The sequence below is a fragment of the Ochotona princeps genome, chromosome 24 (assembly GCF_030435755.1).
Source record: "Ochotona princeps isolate mOchPri1 chromosome 24, mOchPri1.hap1, whole genome shotgun sequence".
Taxonomy (NCBI): Eukaryota; Metazoa; Chordata; class Mammalia; order Lagomorpha; family Ochotonidae; genus Ochotona; species Ochotona princeps.
Genome location: NC_080855.1, coordinates 19322630 through 19341719, shown reverse-complemented (window position 1 = coordinate 19341719; position 19090 = coordinate 19322630). Strand labels below are relative to the sequence as shown.

Sequence of the window (19090 nt, the reverse complement as noted above, 5' to 3'; positions counted from 1 at the left end):
GTTGAGGTGGCCCGGCGCGATAGCGTAGTGGTTAAAATCCTCACCTGGTATGCACCAGGATCCCATATGAGCGCCAGTTCTAATCCCGGCTTCCCATCCAGCTCCCTGCTTGTGGCCTGGGAAAGCAGTAGAGGATGGTCCAAAGCCTTGGGACCCTGCACCCGGAAGAGCTCCTGGCTCCTGGCTTCGGATTGGCTCAGCTGCAGCCGTTGCAGCCACTTGGGGAGTGAACCATCGAACAGAAGATTTTCCTCTCTCTCTCCTCCTCTTTATATTCGCCTTTCCAATATAAATAAATAGTAAAAAAAAATAAGTGTTGAGGAATAAGTGCCTGCTCTGATGGGGTGGCTTCCAGGTGCCTCAACTGTCAGCAACTTGCTCGTCACATCCAGTCAGGAGTGTCTAGCCAAGCAGGTCCAAGAGAAACAAGCACTTTTGAAGGAAAAGCTGTGGGAAAGAAATTGTGGGATCCTCCTTGGAAGTGATAGGAGCACAATGGGTCTTATTCTCAGAAGCGAGCCTGCAGGCTCTGGGCTTGGCCCATGTGCCTTGGGCGGACTTCCTGAGACATGACTGAAACTGCAAGTGTAAAAGAAGTAATGGGCATTTCATCGTGCTTTGGACGTCACACTGGCTCTCTTTGTAACGAGCTATTTGACCAACAGCAAACAGCTCTCCTGACCTCTCTGAGGTCTGCTGTCATGTGATGAAGTCGGGAAGCATTTTCCTGGAGAGTCTTTCAAGGCCAAAATCCATTTCCTTTATTTTCTTTGTTTTAAAAGATTTTATTGGAAAGGTAGATATACAGAGAGAAGGAGAGACATCTTCCATCAGTTGGTTCACTCCCCAAATGGCCTCAAAGGCCATGCTGAGCCAATCAGGAGCCAGGAGCTTCTGCCTGGTCTCACATGGTGCAGGGTCCCAAAGGCTTTGGGCCATCCTCTACTGCTTTTGCAGGCCATACTGGGACAGGGGCTGACACCCAAATGGGATCCTGACATTTGCAAGATGAGGGTTGAGCCATTGAGTATTGCACTATACCCTGTAGTGTGTTACTTTTTCTTTTTTAGATTTCTTTATTTTTATTGGAAAGTCAGATACACACAGGACAGGAAGATTTTTCCGTCCAACGATTCACTCCCCACAAAGTCACAGTGGCTGGAGCTGAGCTGATTGATCCAAAGCCTGGAGCATCTTCTGGGTCTCCCACAGGTATGCCAGGGTCTCAAGACTTGGGCCGTCCTCAACTGCTTTCCCAGGCCACAAGCAGGGAGCTGGATGGAAAGCGGGGCTGCTGAGATTAGAACTGGTGCCCATATGGGATCCCAGCAAGTGCAAAATGAAAACTTTAGCCTCTAGGCTACTGTGCAGGGCCCTATAATGTGTTACTTAACCTGTTTTAAGCACTAGCGCCCCCTCCAGAGCTTTCTAAAACACAGTTGGACCTGGGTCCAACAGAGCCCATTTCACTCGTGGCCCAAGTGATCTGTAAGGCGTGTAGCCTTCAGTCCTAAGACATGGCGAGCACTCAACACAATGTGGCTTTGGGAGCATGCACTGCTTCATTGCAGCTTTCTGCATAGACACAGCCTGGGAAGCTGCAGGTGATGGCTGAAGTTCCTGGGTCCCTGCCACTCATTAGCGACCCCTGGCTTTGGCATGTCCCATTTGGAGAAAGACCAGCAGGTGAAAGATCTCTGCCTGTGCCTTTCGTTTAGAGAATAAAACACCCCCCTTCGTGTCTCATTTGGGCTTGCGATGCTCTACCTTTGGAGGTAGGTTTGAGGTTCCTGTTTTAGTGAGAAGAGGTTTTGCCTGTGTGATGAGTATTAAAACCTGGTACTTCTTCTCAGCAGATGAAGCTGCAGCTGGGGCAAAGTTTGCCCCAGCAGGTTCCTTTTTGGGGGGCTGCCACCTATATTGCCAGCATTCCAGTGGACACTGGACCTAGTCCAGGCTGTTCCTACTTCAGACTCAGCCCCCTGCTAATGCTTCTGTTACAGCAGCGGAGGATAGCCCGAGTGCACAGGCCTCTGCACCCATGTGGGAGACCACAAAGAAGCTTCTGGCTCTTGGCTCCGGGCTTCAGGCCAGCTCCAACCCTCATGGCTATTTGGAAAGTGACCTATTGGATAAAAGTTCTCTTTCCCTCTGTATTAATCCTGCATTTTAAAATCTTTTTTTTTTTTTTTTGTTAAGTTTGTTTAAAGAGCTCTTAGATCCTCAGCTGCATCTCCAGAAGGCTACAGTGGCTGGGACTGACCTAGGTTGAGCCAGCAGACAAGAGCTGACCAACGGCAGGAACCACGGGGCATTCTCAACCTACACATTTCAAAGTGCACCTCCTTGACTGCAGTTCCAGTGCCAGCAATTGTTTGCACCTTAGTGCCGGGCGACAGGTGCTGGTTGTAGAACAGGTGCTGTTCTACAGATGAGAAACCCAGCTGAGAGAAGTTTGAGCTGCTCAGATAGCTCAAGTCAAATCTATGTGGGATTTCACCTTCCCTGCGGCGCAGGGAGTGGCTGTCAGTCCCACCGTCTAGCACTGACTGGAGTCATACAAAGCTGGATTTAAACTTGCAACATCATTGTAGGAGTGGGTGAGTTATTGCATCTGCAGTAGTGCAGGGTGGGCAATTACTCCATCTGCAATAATACCGGGAATGGTGTTGCCTTCAACGTTTGTGAGAAGTGCTGGTGACAGCGAGAACTTGGGGGGGCTGGGGGACACCGTGAACTGTTCTCTACTTGGGATTTTTGTTGAGTGGGCCATATGAGTGGAGGGGGAGGTTGACCGAAGGAAGAGGATGGAGCACAGCTGAGGAATCCTGATGAGGTTTCTGCTCCGTGTGAATTGCCCTGCGCCGCCTGACCGCCAATTACTGTGGAGCTGGATCGGCTTGCGAGTCCTGCGGTGAGGGGTCTCCCTCCACAGGGATGGGGGCACTTGTCTCAGCAGAGGGCGGTACACTGTCATTTCCTGGGCTCGGGGTCCTTCAGTGGGTGTGCCTCGCTTGAACCCAGAGTGGTACTGATGGCCTCAAGGGTGGGGCTAGAACGGGGGTGGGGGGACGGTGAGGGGCGTATTTTTCCAGGTGGAATAGGTTTACGTCCATTACCGAATACAACACTATCGGGCAGCACAACCTTTGTGTTTAAGGCTCCAAGCTCAAAGTGGAGCAAAGGTCCACACGCTTGAGAAGCAAGTGATTGGAAGTGAAGTAAGATGGCTGATCCCGAGACCCACCCTCGGGCCACGCTGGCCCACCCATGAGGACGTTCCCGGGTGCCCTCTCCGCCTGCCTCTATGCACTCTATGCCCCCACGCTTTGGGGACTACATTTCCCAGCATCCGTGGCTGGCCCTTCTGACGCCACTTCCTTGCGCTTGGACTACATTTCCCGTGAGGCCGTGCGGCTCCAGGCCCTATAGTTCCCCGCCAGTTCTTAGGGCGGCCGCGTCGCGGTCCGGACTCTCCTTCCCGTCAGCCCTCGCGACGGGGCGGGGGCGGCGGGCGGCCCGGGCTGAGGAGGCCGCCGCCGCCTCGGCGATGCCGCTGCTCGTGGAGGGGCAGCGCGTGCGGCTGCCGCAGTCCGCCGGGGACCTCGTCCGAGCCCACCCGTGTCTGGAGGTGAGCGGAGCCCGGCGCGGGGGCTTCGGGTCGGGCCCGAGGGGAGCCGGCGGGAGCGCTCCTCGCCGGCTGCCGCCGTCACCGGCGCTCCTCGGGAACAGGGTTTAAACTTGGCGCAGCGCGAGGGGCTTGGCGGCACCTCGGGAGCCCGGCGCGCTCTGGAGCTCCGCCGAGCTTTCGCCTTCTTGGCATTTGAGGGTGGGGAGGAATCTGCCGAGCCTCTCTCTTTGACCCAGAGACGTTAGGCGTCTTGCCCAAGGTCGCACAGCACAGAGGGCACCCTCGGGAACCCCCATTCCCAGGCAAGGCGGCCCTTCCCTCCCCAGCCCGGACTGGGGTCCATTTCGGCAGGTCTGGGTGTGCTGGCCCAGCAGGCTCCCAGGCACGCGTGTGGAATGCCCACCCCGTCCAGAACGCCCCGTGGCCGAACTTATTGCAGAATGAGCTTCGGACACTCTGCAGGGGTGTCGTGCGGGGTCCCCTTGTCTTTGGACCTCTCGTCTGCAGCCCCGGTCCCCCTAGGCCCAGGACTCGCACCCGGTTATTTTTAGCCCAAGGAAACCCCCCCCCGCCGCTTTCTCCCCAGCTGGGGTTGTGGCGAGGACCACGCCCTGATGCACGGGTTTTTGTTTTTCCTGCTTTTGTCCTCGACTTAGACCTCTGCACCTTGGCTCTGTGCTTGGGGCTGGCGCTGTTGGGAAAGAATTTCTGATTAAAATGTTAAACCGAACGCCTCCGTTGCCACAGATCCACTTTATGGGTCTCGGTCGGTCGGTGGACTGAAGGCACCGGTGTGCGGGGCTGACCCTTCTCCCGTCGTGGCGTCCTGGTGCTGCCCTTCGGTGGCGGGATGGGCTCCGCTTTAAACTGTTCTGGAAGTGCCCCCTGGGGTTCGGTCCGGGTTTTGGTGGCTCCTCCGTCTCGGCTGTGGTGGTGGTGGGTGATTGGGTGGTGATGTTACTCGTTTTGTTGGTTAACTCGGTGGTCGGTGTCCCCAGCTTCGGGCGGATGGGAGACGGAGGGAGTAGTTGTCTCTGCTTCTCAGTGTGCAGCCTGGCATAGTGTGTGCCCCAGTAACTGTTCCATGTGTGAGTGAGCGGTGACCCTGAGGACGGGCTGAAGGGTGACAGGGGTTACGATGGAGAGAGGGTGGCCCGTTTCAGCATGCACTTCAAGATAGTTGCATATATGAAGACACTCTAGAAAAATTCCTGGAAGGTAGAAATTAAAAGTTCATTTTTTTCTGCAAAAAAAATTGAAATTCATGTGTTTGAGGACTGTTCAAAAAGTTTCATGGTACATCCGTGTAGGAAAAAGCTATGCATGGATTTCCAAAATTTGGTTTGCACTAAAGTAAGCATCTTTTATTCTATTTTTTTTTCCCATAAAGTTATTTGAGAGGCAGAAGCTCAGAGGGAGAGCCCCCACCTGCTGTTTCACCCCGGCAGATGCCCACATGGCCAGGCTGGGCCAGGCCAGAGCCAGGAGCCTGGCACTCAGTCTGCAGGGACCAGACTTTCTGGGGTGTACTTCAGCAGGAGGCGGGGGCTGTGGCAGGCACCCCGAGCTGAGGAGGGATGCAGGGGTCTCCGCTGCCAGGTACCCACCCATCCCTGACCCGAGCTTTTGGGCAGCACCATTGTACCCTCCTGTTCGCTCACACACACGGGCTAGGCGAATGTGGGTGAGTGCTTTTCTCTCTGCAGTGTCCATGACGGACAGTGATATGTGCGTTCAGGGCAGCGCGCTGTGTGGAATGGGGACATGGTCACATACCACGGTGGCTGTTCTCCGAGGAACGTTGTGGCCTAACAATTCTGTGTTGTGGAGACCCATTCCTCTTACAGGCGTGTTGAGGAGAGAGAATGAGGGGTTCCTTGTTGGGCAGGAGGGGAGGAGCCTTGTGTGCTCTGCTCACAAGCTGTGGTGGTTTCAATGTAGTAGAAGGGAGGGCTGGCCTAGGCGTGGAGAGGCACACGTGTCGGTGGTTTTCTCCCCCAGAGCACCTTCACCTGCTCCCCAGGGGCACGGGAGAAAGGTGCTGACGGCGGGGCCCAGGGCGTGTGCTCCCATGGAGGCTGCAGCCTGCTGCCCTGCCCCGCCCCACGCCAGCTCTGTGCAGCCCAGGAATCAACAGTGTGTTTTAGATGAATGGCAGAAAGCCACATGTAATTCATATGTTCATGTCACCTGTAAATAAAGTTTGGCTGGCACACAGCCACATGCATTGAGGTGTTGTCTGAACTGCTTTCCCAAGGCAGCAGGAAGGGGGAGGAGATGTGACAGATGGCTTTGTCTGCAGAACCCCGATACTCTGCAGGAAGTCGCCAAGTCCTTGGTTTCAAGAACAGCACCTTGGAATAGGAATTGGAAACTGGGGACAGGCTTGGGGTACAGATCGTTTTCAGTGAACATCAAAGTCCCAAGAGTATTTGAAGTTGAGAAAGGCCAGGCTATTTGTGTTTGCTAAAGGATGTGGGTTTGTAACGTTGGTGCCCGTGTTGTCCCAAAAAGAAATTTGGCTAAGCTTGTTCATTTCTTAAGATGGAAGGTGAAAACAGAAAACCTCGGGTTATTTTGGAGAGCTGTTCTTGGTCTTTTGTGCTTGTATTTCCTGGGGAAATGGTAGGACCTGTGTTGAGGAGAGGAGGATTTTGTGGTTGTTCTCAGCAGTAACTTGGCTTTAGGGGTGGCCCACTTGTGCACAGTTTGCCTGTCCTACTGTCCCCCACCCCTTACAGTCCCTCCGAGAACAAAGCAAAAGGCATCAGGCATCGAGTGCAGGAGGATCTTACACTCTATTGGGTGAAGTGAGCAGAGAGCTAAGGAGGTGAGAGGCGGTCTGGGGTCCCAGGTGGATGCTGAGTTTCAGCGCAGGCCGCCACATGTGTTTCTCATTAATTAAATGAAGGGACTTGTTCTCATGCTATTTTTCTTCTTGTTGATGGAAGTTTATTAAGAGGAAAATGGATTGGCGCTGTGGCAAAGCAGGTAATGACACCCTGTGTCTGGCATCCAGTGTGGGCGCTGCTCCACTTGCCATCCAGCTCCCTGCTAACAGCCCGGGAGGGCAACAGAGGGTGGCCTCAGTGCTTGGGCCCTTGCCACTCTCCTAGGAGACCCGGATGAAACTCCTGGCTTCTGTCTGGACCAGAAGGTTCTTGGTCTCCCTCTTCCATTCCCTCTCCCTGCCTCATCCCCGCCCCCGCCTTTGCCAAATCTGTCCTGCAGATAAATAAATCTTTAAAAATGAAAGAAGAACAATGTATAACTAAGCAACTGGGCCTTACATTTATTACATCTCTTTTCTAAAACAACTAAACACTAACCTAGATTTGCACCAGCTCATTCACTTGTTGCAAGGAAAAAAGCAATTATGTTATGCCTTGGCATTGCCCAAGTGTGTTTTTGAAAAAAGTACCCATTTTTTTTTATTGAAGTATTTAACCACCTGGAGCCTTTTTTTTTTTCCTGTGGGGGAGGGCCTGGACTTACTGAGTAACAATATATTCAATTAGACAGTTTCTAAAAAGATTTTTATGTATTTGAAAGATGGAGCAAAGAAATAGAGATCCTCCATCCACTGGATCACTCCCCAAATGCCCACAAAAGCAAGAGCTACAACAGGCAGTAAACCAGGAGCCTAGGCTCCATCCAATCTCCCACATGGGTGGCAGGCCCCCAGGTACCCTGGCCATCATTTGCCTTTCCAGGTTCATCGTAAGAAGCTGGATTTTTTTCTTTAAAGGTTTATTGGAAAGGCAGACCAGATTTACAGAGCTGAGAGATGGGGAACTCTTGCATTTGCTGGTTCACTTGCCAAGTAGCTGTAACAGCCAGAGCTGAGCCATTCTGAAGCCAGGAGTTTGTTTCGGGTCTCCCACGTGGGTGTAGGGTGCCAAGGGAGCTGGATGGGAAGTGGAGCAGCCGGGATACGAACCAGTGCCCATATGGGTTCCCAGCACATGCAAGGTGAGGATTTAGCCATTGTCTGTGCCTCTTACCTCCCCTCCCCGCTCCCCAGGAAGTTGGATGTTAAGTGAAGGGGCTGAGTCTCATGCCATACACTCTGAATCGAATATAGGTGTTGCAACTGGTGGCTTAAATTGTTGTGCCACAGCGCCTGTCCCAATTACAGAAATCTTTGATGCTTAATATCTTTTCTATAATTATTTGCTTGTCCATCTCTGCCATTATTTTTTGTTTGTCTTTTAAGATTTATTATTTTTATTGTGAAGTCAGATATACAGAGGACGAGAGACAGAGAGAAAGATCTTGTCCGATGAACCACTCCCCAAGCAGCCGCAACGGCCGGTGTTCTGCCGATCCGAAGCCAGGATCCAGGAACCTCCTCTAGGTCTCCCACATGGGTGCAGAGTCCCAAGGCCTTGGGCCATCCTCGACTGCTTTCCCAGGCCACAAGCAGGGATCAGGACTGGCACCCATATGGGATCCCGGCACGCCCAAGACGAGGACTCTCGCTGCTAGGCCACGCCGTCGGGCCCCACCTCTGCCATTATTAACAGTACACATTTGGGGATAAGGGTAAGAAACTGTCTTTATTGCAGTGGTGACACAGCCTGTCATCGTTGTAGTAATGGAGACTTAGAGCTCTTTAGAGATGTTGTACTTTTGTGTCTTGCTGGTTTTCAGCTAGCACTTGGAAACTTGCCTTCAGCCTTTGTTTGCTGTGGCTCTGCCCTGAGTGGCGTATGTTGGCCCTGTGGGGTTTCCTTACATACTGTCGCTGCTCTCGGGTTTTTGCTCTTGTAAATAACAGCCATTAGGAAGTTGTGGGTCATTTCCCTAGTGCACGTTTCCGTGGGCAGGTGCTCAATCAGAGGACAGGAGGGTTCTGCCCCGCTTTCTCTCGAATGGATAGGGAAGTGGCTTCCCAGCCACCGCCCTGCACACTGGCAGGGTCGGTAAAGAACAGTGATCAAGGATTTTCGCATCTTAATTCCTGAGTGCTAAAATCATGCTTTATTGGGTAAAAAAAAAAAAAATCAGCCCTGCCTCATCTTGCTTGCATTGTCCTGGCTGACTGCTCCTGGGGGCCGCGCTGTCAGGAAGCACACAGCCCCCCCTCAGGTGCGTTTCCCACTCACACTGCACTTTGGCTCGCTCTGCCCCGCCCTGCCAGTCATCGTCCCTCACTAATTTACATCACTATTTTATTTTTTTTTAATTGAACAGGAAAGAGCCAGACTTCTCAGAGGTCAGTCTGTTCAACCAGTGGGACCCCAGGGCCTTCTGTATGTTCAGCAAAGAGAGCTGGCAGTGACCTCCCCAAAGGATGGTAGGTTAGGAAGCAGTGAATTGGGCAGTACCCCCGGAAGCGACTGGATATTTTATTTTATTTCTTTTCTAAACAGGCTCCATCTCCATTCTGGGTTCTGATGATGCCACCACTTGTCACATTGTGGTCTTGAGGCACACAGGTATGATAAGAGAGGTGAAGGCAAACCTGTTACTTAAAGCGACCCAATGTTGGGGACCATCTCCTGTGTTTATGTTCATTTCCTGGTGTCTGATTGGAAACCTGACTTCGCATAGATTTTTCCTAGTCTGCATGGTACATCTCTGAGGCCCCGGCCCGAATGGTTTGGCTGGGCAGCCGCGCTTGCCTACCTTCGTCCCACTGGACAGTCAAGTGCGGACAGCCCCAGTGCACAGAGCCGCCCGGGCTTGCAGGCTTCATGGCGGGAATGATCCAAGTCCTCTCCCCTTGTTCTTCAGGTAACGGGGCTACCTGCCTGACACACTGTGATGGAACCGACACCAAAGCCGAGGTCCCCTTGATCATGAACTCCATAAAGTCTATTCCCAACCAGTCTCAAAGTGGCAGGTGAGCGCCGCACTGCTCTGCTGTGGGAGTGGGAACCGCAGGCTGGTGTTGGGGGAGGCATGTTCCCCAGTGCCCTGTGGGGTCTAGCAGTGGCAGCTGTTGTCTGCACGAGGGGCACGTGCAGCTGGGGCCTGCCTCTCAGGCTGCACATCAGTGGGTCCTTGCTGAGTGCTGGCTAAGAGCCGCCTCAGAGCCGGCGGAGTCTTCTTGCCTCCAACACAGCCAGCCCGATGCCGGTCCCGCCCCAGGCCTGGCTGTCTAACTTCCCTCCCTGTCCTCCAGCCCTCAGGCAGGTTGTAGACCGGGCAGGCAGTGCTGCCATTTGCTCCGCAGTCTTAGCCATTAAAGGAACACGCAGAAGGCCCTGGGCGCCCAGTGGTTGAACTCAGAAGTCTGGCTCTTTCCTGTTCGATTAAAAAAATGGTGTAAATTAGTAAGCAGTTTTGAGTGGGGTGGTCATTTAGTGGTTTAGACAGCCATCCAGGGCTAGACTCTTGGGTGTTAGAAAGAGAAATGCTGTTTCACTGCTCAGCACATCATTTTTTTTTATGTGAAATGCTGAAGCCAGGAGCCCAGAACCCCATCTGGGTCTCCCACCTGGTTGCAGAGTCCCAAGCACCTGCAGCACCATCACCTCCCTGGCAGTGTGTGCATGATTAGTAGGAAATGGAAGAGCTAGTGTGGTCAGGGCTCCCCACAGCGCTGAGATCTGGGGGGCAGGCCTGCCGGGTGCCAACCACTGCAGCAATCAGTTCTTAAACCTAACTTGGGCTGGCTGGCTTCACAGCGTGCCCCAGCCCAGCCAGTTACGCAGCCAGGTCTCTGTGCACGCCCGGCCCCTTGACCCTGGGAGTGTGATTACTACCCAGTCCTCATTGAGTCGCTCTGCGCCAACAAAGCTGCAGCTCGCAGACCTTCCTATTGAACGTGTGTGTGTGTGTGTGTGTGCATGCACATGCATGCTTAAAGATTTATTTACTTACTTGAAAGTTAGTTACGGAGAAAGGAGGGAACAGATGTTCCAGACGGCTGCAACAGCCAGGGCTGGAGCTAGGGGCTTCATCCTTGTCTTTGATGGAAGTGGTGAGGGCCCCAGCGATTGGGCATTAGCAGCGGGGAACTAGATTGGAAATGGAACAGAGGTGATGCTGGCATCACTGGTGGTAACTTCTAGAAACTTCCTTGAGGCAACACTGTACTAGGAACATGGAAGGTTCTGGTTCATTCCTTAAGAGTTTGCATAGAAGGTAGTGTGAAGTAGGGCAGTCATTCACTGATTCCCCAGGTTGTTAAGGGCTGTGAGAAAGAAATAGAGTTGAGGAGAGCTAGCCTTGTTGTGGTAAACCATAGGATTTGGCCAGAGCTTTTTTGTGTGTGTGTTTGAAAGGCAGACACTGATCTTTGCACTAGTTCACTCCCCAAATACCTGCAGTGTCAGGGCCAGCTCAGGCTGCATCCAGGGGTCCTGGGATGTGGGTAGCAGGGACCCGAGTTACTGCAGCCATCAACTGCTGTTGCCCATGGTGGGCACGCCCAGGAAACTGGGTCAGAAACAGAGGGGCTGTGGGACTCAGCCAAGCACTCAGATATGGGATGTAGTATTTATTTATTTTTTAGTATTATTATTAGAACGGCAGATTTGCAGGAGAGATAGAGAAGGTCTTCCATCTGCTGGTGGGTCACTCCCTCAAATGGCTGGAGCCGAGCCAGTCCAAACCCAGGAGCCCCCTCGGAGTCTCCCACGTAGGTGCAGGGCCCAAGGCTCTGGACTTTCCTTGTCTACTTACCCAGAACACAAACAGGGAGTTGGATGGGAAGTGGAGCAGCTGGGACCTGAACCAGCTCTCATATGGGATATTAGTGCTGCAAGATGGAAGATAAGCCAATTGAGCCATTATGCCGGCAGATGCAGCATGTTTTTATTTTTGTTTTAAAGATGGATTTTATTTGAAAGGTAGAGGGAGATACAGAGAGATCAATACTCTGTCTACTGGTTCATTCCCTACTTCAGGGCCAGGCCAAAGCATGAACCAGAAACTCCATCTGGGTCTCTCACATGGGTGCAGGCCCAAAGACCTGAGCCATCTTACACTGGTTTTGCAGAACATTAGCAGGAACAGGATCAGAAATGGAATAGGTAGGACATGAATTAGCACCCATACAAGATGCCAGCACTGCTGGTAGTGGCTGAATCTGTTAGGTCACAGTGCCGGCCCCTCTAGTGGACTCTCAGCTGCTGTGTGAGATGCCTACTGCTTGTTAGTCCTTCGCTCTGCTAGCGTGCATCAGGACTTCTGAGGGAGGGGATATGGTCGGCAGGCTTCCCCTATCTCGGGCAGTGGAACACAGAAAATCTGATGTGGTGGACCCCTCGTCAGAGCTTTAAAAAGTAGACTCCATTTCCTCCTCTGTCAGTTGGCCAGGACAGCTCTCTTGCTTGTGGCCTAGTTGCTGCTTGGTGAAGGCTGTGGAGGGTCTGGGGGTACCTGTGGCTGAAGCACATGTGCAGGAGCGTAGCGTGTCAGCTGCTGGGTGAGGCAGCGGATCCCGGGCCCGTCTGGCAGTCAGCAGGGTCCCGGGTGCAAGGCTGGCCTCACAGAGATGCACACCCATGTCCAGCATGACAAAGGCCCGCAGGCTTTGGGCACGTGTTGCCCAGGTCCTGACCACTGTCCCGTTTCTCTCCAGGCTGGAGGTGCACCTTGTGGGCGGCTTCAGTGATGACAGGCAGCTGTCGCAGAAACTCACCCATCAACTCCTTAGTAAGTTCACTGTCTTTTCCCCAGAATTTGACAAACACTTGGACCCTCTTGCTTGAGGTAAAGAACACCTGAGGAACACATACATGGGGCACCATCAGGAAGTAGGGGTGCAGGGCTTGCCATCCTACAAGGTGGAGGAGCACCAAGCTAGGTAGATTACCCGGGGCTTGTGGGCACAGCGACAGGATTTCCTTTCAAAATAGCATTTGCTGCATTCCAGGGCAGTAAATACCCTGTATACAGTCCCCCTCCCGGCAGCCATGTCCTTAATGTACTGAAAAGTAAAATCATGTTGATACCAGTGTTTTTCCCATTTAAATGAGCAAATGTCTGTAAAATCCCAAGCACCCACAAGGCATCGTGTGTCTGTTTAGCACGGGCAGCCAGTGCTTGGCGCCGCGGCTCCTGGGAGGCTCGTGTCCTCTGACCTGCATCTGTTCTGAGAAAGTGATGTGCAGCGAGCGTGGAGACGCGTTGCCACAGATGAGCAGTAAGAGTAATTACAGGAGGAAACGATCTAGTATCTCGCTATAGAAGAGTACTTACGTCGTCACTGAAAAATAAGGGAAGGTTTGAAGGATATTGGAAAATAACACTGTATAAAATCAACCAGGACTGGGCCCGGCGGCGTGGCCTAGTGGCTAAAGTCCTCGCCTTGAACACTTCCCGGGATCCCATATGGGCGCTGGTTCTAATCCCGGCAGCTCCACTTCCCATCCAGCTCCCTGCTTGTGGCCTGGGAAAGCAGTCGAGGACGGCCCAATGCATTGGGACCCTGCACCCGCGTGGGAGACCCGGAAGAGGTTCCTGGATCCTGGCTTTGGATTGGCGCAGCACCGGCCATTGCAGCTCACTTGGGGAGTGAATCATTGGACGGAAGATCTTCCTCTCCATCTCTCCTCCTCTCTGTATATCTGACTTTGTAATAAAAATAAATAAATCTTAAAACAAAACCAGAATCAACCAGGACTAAGTGAGCATAAAACATGCGGGTACAAGTGTAGCTATGCATAGGAGTATGAGCAGAAACACAACAAATATTCCCAGCTAAGATACCGGGCCCTCAGAAGTCCTTATCCTCCCCTGCATCTTCCAAAAGCTTTGATAGACGAGATTTCTCTTTTCTGAATGACCCGGGATGAGGGAGAAGTTTGTTAGGACAGGAGTAAATGTCACCTTTGATTTGGCTGTGCCCCGGACCTGTCACAATGAATCTTGTTTGTTCAGAGTTGGTGGCTAAGAATGGGCGAGTCACTGGGCATTGAGGGCTCAGGGCGTCAGCTGGCTCCAGGCCGCAGGGCCAGGTGGTGGCCTGCGGGTGCTCATCTGGCTCCGTCCCTCCTCCCTTGCCTTGTTCAGCAGTGCTGTACTCATTAGAATATTCCTCAAAAAACTGATTTATTTGAATGGCAGAGTTAGATATTCTGTTCGCTCATGTCCAAAAAATGGCCTCAGAGGCTGGAGCTGAGCCAGGTCAAAGCCGGGAGATCGCTCAGGGTCTCCCACGGGTGCAGCGGCCCAGGGACTTGAGCCATGTGCTGTTTCCCAGGCACATGTGCAGGGAGCTGGATTGGACGCCAAGCAGCTGGGACTTGAACGGAGAGTCCACATGGTGTGCTGGTGCTGTGGGCAACAGCTTAACCTGGTGTGTCAGTGCCAGCTCTTAGAAGGTTTTCTTACATGCAGTTTGGAAATTCTCATTGTAGGTGAATTTGACAAACAGGAAGATGATATTCATTTAGTGACGTTATGTGTGACAGGTAAGTTCTGCCTTTTAAACTTTTTTTTTTTTTGCTTATTTGAAAAACAGGTAAAGCACATTCATGCACTGGTTCACTCCCCTAATGATAAGCAGTGGCCCAGTGGGAACAAAGCCAGAGGCCAGCAACTCGGCCCAGGTCCTCCGCGTGAGTGGCAGGAACTTAAGTCACTTTAGCCATCACCACACCTGCCAGGATGTATGTTAGCAGGCAGCTGGAACTGGGCATCTAACCCAAGTGCTGATGTGGGTGCTCTTTTTGTTTAAGGATTTATTTTTATTTGCGAGGCAAAGGAAGATAGACCTTTCATTCATTGGTTCACTCCCCAAATGGCTGGAGCTGGGCCAAAGCCTGTAGCCAGGAGCTTTTTCCAGGTCTCCCATGTGGGTGCAGGGGTCCAAGCACGTGGGCCACCTGCTGCTGCCTTCCCAAGCCAGTAGCAGGGAGCTGGATTAGAGGTAGATCCTGGACTTGAGTCGGTGCCCATATGGGATGCTGGTGCCACAGGTGGAGGTTTAACCTGTCACCCCACGGCGCTGGCCCCGAGGCTGGCATGTTTACTAGGCCGTCTTGGCTCAGTTTTGCCTTTTTCCCCCAATACAAAGCTGTGGGGTGCAGCCAGGCTTCACTGTTGCCCTTCTACAGGACCCAGCCCAGGCATTGGTCTGCCATTGCTTTGATGTTCTTTTTCCATGCTGGAGTGATCCTGTTTGTCCCTGAGTCAGCCTCAGTTTGGATGCCAGCCCCTTCAGTGGCCCAGCTTCTTCACTGGGGTTTTGTGGAGCCTCTCTGGATGTCGGAGAGGAAGAGGGCATGGGGTTTTTGGAGCTGGGCCCGTGGAGATGGCAGGGTCTCGAAATCCTGCTTGCCCCTTGACCACGGACCTCCTCCTCAGTCTTTGTTGTAGAGTGAACAAATCTCACTGCTTACTATTTCTTGAAATCATCTCTATTTTATTTTATTTTTTAACCACTAGAATTAAATGACCGGGAAGAAAATGAAAACCATTTTCCAATCATTTATGGCATCGGTAAGTGACATTTTCCCCTGGGGCTGGAAGCCTGGTCACATGTTGATAAGCGGGCTCCAGGTGACAGTCCGCCTCAAGACAGACTAGTGGTGCCCACTTCTGTCAGTATATGATGGGTCGAGTTCAAATCTTGGCTCTTCTACTTGCTGTGGATGCGAAGGCCCCAGCTCCCAGACCGCAGGGCTGACCGTGCCCATGTGGCAGGACTGGGCCAGAACACTGTGCAGCAGAGTCCTGCGATGTGCCCAGTCGTAGGTGCCGTCCGCGTGTGGGCATCATGGGTGTACAGCAGGGGGCGCTGCAGCATCCCTAGGCCATGGCGCCTTCCACTGGTCCATCGCTGGTGGCAGTGTGGTCTGTGGTGTGTGACTAACAGAGCAGGCTCAGTGTCAGGAGGCCTTGGTACCGCCAGGGGGCAGGAGGCGGGATTCTGTTTAAGGGGCTAGGTTGTATATGAGATGAGATCCTGGCAGAGAAAGTGTCAATGAGCAGCCCAGTCTCCCCGCCCTCCCCCGGCCTGTCCCCAGGCCTCCTAAGACACAGCACAAGAAGGTGGGGCTGTAACTGCCCAGGGCGTCTGCCATACCTGTAATATTTATTTAGCTGGGTGGTGGATGCAATTTTTGATTATTTGGTTGTAACTGCCGCATGACAAAGGCCATCCTCCCACCCCTGCACCCTACAGAAATGTACCTGGGCAAGGGCCAGCCGGGCCTTGCCCCACCTGACAGCCTGCGAGTGTCCCACAAGGACCAGAGTCCTACCCAGGCTGGCGCAGGCCTCCACCCTTTTCCTGGCAGCTATGGCTACCAAAGAATGTTTGTTCTCTTTCTGTGCCTTGTCCACAGTGGCAGGAGTGTGAGGCAGCACTAACCCCTGACTTGGGCATCTTTTCCCTCACAGCTGTCAACATTCAAACTGCAGAGATTTATCGAGCATCCTTCCCAGACCGAGGCCCAGAGGAGCAGCTGCGAGCCGCGCGGGCATTAGCCGGGGGACCAGTGAGTCTGAAACCTTCTGTGTTGAGGGGTTAAGGAGGAAAAAAAGCGCCAGGGGCCAGAGCTGCAAGCGTTACAGACCTAAGAACAGTTTCATTCTTTCAAAGGATGGGAACAGTGTTTGGCAACAGGCCAAGCCTTCAGTGTTGGCATCCCATGTGGGAGCTAGTTCAAGTCCTGGCTGCTCCACTTCCCATCCAGCTGGCTGCAATGTGCCTGGGAAAGCAGCAGAGGATGGTCCAAGTGCCTGGGCCCTGCATCCATGTGGGAGACCTGGAAGAAGTTCTTGGCTCCCAACTTTGGCCCAGCTCTGGCCACTTGGAAGTGTGAATCAGTGGAGGGAAATTGTTTTCTCCTCCGTGTCTAATTCCTCCTTCCAAAACAAACAAACAAAAAAAATGAACGGCAGAGAGGAAAAGAAATCTGTCTGTTGGTTCACTTTCCAGATGTCCTCATTAGCAGGGGCTGGGCCGGACAAAGCCAGGAGCCAGGAATGCCATCCAGATGTCGAGTGCTTGAAGACATGCTGCTGCCTCCCAGAATGCGCAGGGGCAGAAGTGGCAGTCAGTCTGAGCACTCTGCCTTGGGAAGTGGGCAACCGGGTGGTGGCTTCACCGGCTACATCACAGTGCTTGCCACTACCCGCTTGCTCAGTGCTGTGCATTACCAGGGCCCTCCACGCAGCCTCAGAAGAGTAATGGACACCAGCTTTGCACCAGGTTCAGGAAGAGGTCCCCTGTGAATGCATGGCATCCAGATTGAACGGTTCTTAAGTCCCTGCAGAGAGGGGAACAGGAAGGAACCTTCTTTACTCTGCACTTAGATCATGCAGGTCTTTAGAACAAGTCACTTGAGAGTAATGTGCTCAAGTGATTTACTTAACCCAAAAGAATAAGCAAATTAATGTGAAAGTCTGATTTCCTTAGGGTGCTTTTAGATTGGCTAGCATTTTGTTAAAAATTAACTTTTAGCCGTTCCTTTTTCTAAGATTTATTTACTTGAAAAGCAGAGTTGCGAGGTGGAGGGATGATTCACACTTGGAAAGTGAACCACCTGGCCGTTAAGCTCCCCCACTTGGATGCAAGGGGCTGGGTCAGAAGTTTCGTAGGAGGCCTCGAACTCCTGTGTAGTGCTAGCTGGCTCGGGGGTGGTGTAGTCGGAACCAGAACTGGCACCCATAGGGGATGCTGGTGTTGAAGGCAGTGGCTTCCTTTGCTATACCACAGCACTGGTCCAAAAATACTCTGTAAAAAATGTTCAAAGTATGAAAAAACAGAAACTGCATTCAGCATACCCAGAAGAGAATGTGCTGACATTTTCACAGAATATGTTCAGAGTCTGATTTATTTTGCCAACCCTTTAACATTTTTAGAATTCCTTCTACAATTTAAGTAGCATAATAGTCTTAGTATTCAGAACTTATGTCAGTAACTGAATATCACTAGTTAAGCTAAAAACTGCCATTGGCAGATTTTTACAAACTATTTATTGTTTTCTTTTGAATGCATTTAAAATATTGGGAAACACAAGAAACCATAGATACAGCTGCTCCTGTGCACTGGTTAACACCCAAATTCTTAAGTCTCTTTGGCTGGTCCCTGGGTTTCTCCGATGGTGCCAGGAGCCTAGTTGCTGCTGCCTCCCAGGGTCCCCATCCCTGGGGTTCTGGGAGTGAGCAGCAGAACCAGGTTTGGCACGTAGCTACTCTGCAAGGGAGTGCGGCATTCCAAGCAGTGTCTTAACCCCTGGGCCCAACTGCCACACCTTTATGTATGTTGAAGTTACCAGATGACTGGGGCATAAATGAGGTGGCAGTGTTTTACAGAGCCAGGAGGGGCCCAGGCTTGAGGCCCTTTGATTCCCACACCTGTGACCTGAGTCTGAGGGTTACAGCCACAGTGGGGAAGACTGCCTTGTCCGGGCTTAGCACAGTAACATACACTGTCGGTCACCTTGGGAGTGTTCCATGCAAGACAGAATTTTTAAGAAGCTTGTCTTCCAGATAAATGCCTAAAGTCTTACTAGACTACACTGGAGCTTAAACTAACAGTGGAGTTGGAGAAGTAGGTAAAATGCCTTAAATTCTGTCCTTGAAATGTTCTTTTCAAGATGATCAGCATTTATGATTCAAAGACAGAACAACTTCAAATAGGACCGTATTCCTGGACACCATTTCCACATGTGGATTTCTGGTTGCAACAAGATGACAAGCAAATACTAGAGGTGAGAGTTTACTTGGCTGGAAAAATCCTAATCTCTGGACCTTGGCTGCCTCATTTGCAAGAAAAAACCAGGGTTTATACTAGATAACAGCTGCTTCCCGTTCTGTGTGGCTGCCACTGGCGTGTCCGCTTGACTGCTTCAGCTGGGAAAGAAGGTAACTGGTTTTTCCTCGTAAGTGCGGCAGACTTCACTTCCTCCAGGCAGTGGTCTGCGAATACTCTGCATGTTTAAGATGCTTTGTGTCAGAGCACAGGAGAACAGAGCCTGGCCACCATTCTCTCTCAACACTCATCTTTTTTTTCCAGAATCTTTCCACTTCACCTTTGGCTGAGCCCCCTCACTTTGTTGAACACATTAGATCTACCTTAATGTTTTTAAAAAAGTATCCATCTCCAACCAACACACTGTTTCCTGGAAACAAAGCTCTGCTCTACAGAAAAAACGAAGATGGCTTATGGGAAAAGATCTCTTCTCCAGGAAGCTGAAGCTAGGAGTTACCACAGAAAGCAGCTTGCTTGCAGGATACAAACCATTGCTGGGGGTGGAGGAGTGTGAACTGGTGAACATGGCCTCTCCGCGTGGGGTCCTCGAGGTCTCCCTCCTTACGCAGTACCTTTCAGATGGTTTTCACAATAAAATCTTCTTTTGGCCAAGGCATTTGCTCAGATGCACTTTTTCACGTCCAGCTGGAAGGGGCAGAGGAGAACCTACCTGTGTCGCCGCTGGGGCTCTTGCAGATATGTAGGTAAGCATTTCTTATTCTGCTAAATGAAAACTGAGTTTGCTTGAAAAACAATATTTACAACAGTAAAATTAAATTATAATTAAATGTAAATCA

General features: G+C 51.8%; 1 protein-coding gene across 2 annotated transcripts; it reads left to right on the top strand.

Moving 5' to 3' along the window:
• The first annotated feature begins 3442 nt into the window (after nucleotides 1-3442).
• NTAN1 (N-terminal asparagine amidase) lies at nucleotides 3443-18902 on the top strand. Of its 2 annotated transcripts, XM_004586796.2 has the most exons (10): nucleotides 3443-3631; nucleotides 8828-8930; nucleotides 9007-9072; nucleotides 9371-9479; nucleotides 12168-12241; nucleotides 13948-14001; nucleotides 14978-15031; nucleotides 15935-16032; nucleotides 18139-18252; nucleotides 18558-18902. In XM_004586796.2, exons 1-10 carry the CDS (start codon nucleotides 3551-3553, stop codon nucleotides 18735-18737), a joined length of 933 nt encoding a protein of 310 aa, XP_004586853.2. In that variant the 5' UTR covers nucleotides 3443-3550; the 3' UTR covers nucleotides 18738-18902. The 2 variants fall into 2 exon arrangements, with proteins under 2 accessions (XP_004586853.2, XP_058536461.1); XM_058680478.1 differs by lacking the exon at nucleotides 8828-8930 and having other exon boundaries at nucleotides 3498-3631.
• The last annotated feature ends 188 nt before the right edge of the window (nucleotides 18903-19090 follow it).

Excerpts from the sequence above, each read along its gene's own strand:
- NTAN1 (XM_004586796.2), top strand. The coding sequence starts at position 3,551 with ATGCCGCTGCTCGTGGAGGGGCAGCGCGTGCGGCTGCCGCAGTCCGCC. Across the intron at positions 12,242-13,947 it reads ACTCACCCATCAACTCCTTA|GTGAATTTGACAAACAGGAA; the intron begins GTAAGTTCACTG and ends TTCTCATTGTAG. Across the intron at positions 18,253-18,557 it reads ATGACAAGCAAATACTAGAG|AATCTTTCCACTTCACCTTT; the intron begins GTGAGAGTTTAC and ends TTTTTTTTCCAG.